The sequence below is a fragment of the Rhinopithecus bieti genome, unplaced genomic scaffold (assembly GCF_001698545.2).
Source record: "Rhinopithecus bieti isolate Rb0 unplaced genomic scaffold, ASM169854v2 scaffold_83003, whole genome shotgun sequence".
In the NCBI taxonomy this organism is placed as follows: Eukaryota; Metazoa; Chordata; class Mammalia; order Primates; family Cercopithecidae; genus Rhinopithecus; species Rhinopithecus bieti.
The window spans coordinates 53,099-54,442 of NW_016830379.1; the positions used below are offsets into that span (position 1 = coordinate 53,099).

General features: G+C 34.7%; 1 protein-coding gene across 2 annotated transcripts in view; it reads right to left on the reverse strand.

Annotated features, from left to right (window-relative positions):
- Positions 1 to 442: 442 nt before the first annotated feature.
- ATP23 (ATP23 metallopeptidase and ATP synthase assembly factor homolog) overlaps positions 443 to 1,344 on the reverse strand; it is a 14,173-nt gene continuing 13,271 nt past the window's right edge. For both annotated transcript variants that reach the window (XM_017865477.1, XM_017865476.1), the window contains one exon: positions 443 to 1,021. In XM_017865477.1, coding sequence (XP_017720966.1) covers positions 818 to 1,021 — 204 coding nt within the window. In that variant the 3' untranslated portion in view covers positions 443 to 817. The remainder of the gene's footprint in view (positions 1,022 to 1,344) is intronic.

Genomic DNA, 1,344 nt, shown 5'->3' on the forward strand with positions numbered 1-1,344 from the left:
ACCCTCTGTATTTCACTCAGCTCTCTAAATTAACTCAGCTCCAGGTAAGGTCGGAAACTTCTCCCACAAACAGACCTTCAGTTTCTCCACTGGGGGGGGGGTGTGCTTGGGAGAGGAGGGTCTCCCTTTCCCACTTCTTGCAGTTGGGGCACTCACAGTATTTGAGGTGTCTCCTGGGTACTGCAGGAGCCGTTGCTTCCTTCAGAGGGTCTGTGGGTCCTCTTGGTATTGCTGGTTTGTTCTTGCAGTCGATCTGGAGCTAAAATTTGAGCACTGCCTTTATTAAAAAAGATCTAACCAGGACTGTCCCCAGAAAATTAGGCCATACAGGTCCTACATATATGATAAAAGAAGAATAGGGAGAGGATAGCATCAACCACTGAATGAATTATTTCCAATTTTCATCATATAACAACAGCTCGGTAAGAGTCCTACAATGAGATCAGTACACATTTCTTTACATTTAATGTAAATACCAATAGTGGTCACCTATCAACATCATGGAAGGGCACACTTCACAGGTTTCTTAATCAATTTTTAAAATAATCACATGTAATAAAAACAAATCACTAAAATACAAAATGTAATTTATTTATTTACTAAATGGTTAGCTATAAAGATACAATTTTGCCTTGGAGTTTAAAGCAGTTTCATTTTTTTGCCATAGTTACTTTTTCTGATAATATGCTAGAATCACAATCTTCTGTTTTATCTGGATTAAATGGATTGTTTATATTTTATATGTTTGTTCACTTGAGAACTAAATTTTTTTTTCTGCATGATGATGGAAGCTCTGTAACATAAAATGTCATTGTGCTCATATATTTGAATAATACCGATCACGGTTTTGAAAGTCTCTATGAGCATATCTTGCATAAGTCTTGTTATGTGGGATCCTTCCAAAAGGTTCATGGTCATTGAAACAAGATTCAAAAACTTCATCAACAGCCTTTTTAGCTACTTCTTTGCTGATATTCCTAACAGCCAGGATAGAAAGAGTGGCTCTGTCTCGCACACAAGTCTAAAAAGAAGAAAAAGTATGAGGCTCTAATTTTATATAAACATTTAATCATGAAATAATACATTTTATCTAATGTCTGAATTAATTAAAATTAATTTCCTCATATTATTTTACTAATTTCTATGATTCCAAAGAAGAAAACAAAATGAACAAAGATACGTAACACTTAAGGAGTATTTTTAGCTCAACCTAAAATTATTTAGGTATAAGTAAGACCTCTATTTTCTCATCTTTCCCACTAATATAAGCAGATGTCATTCTCAGAAATTCTACACAGTGTCTACCAAACAGTATCTCCCAATTTGCTAAATCACCCAAAAAAA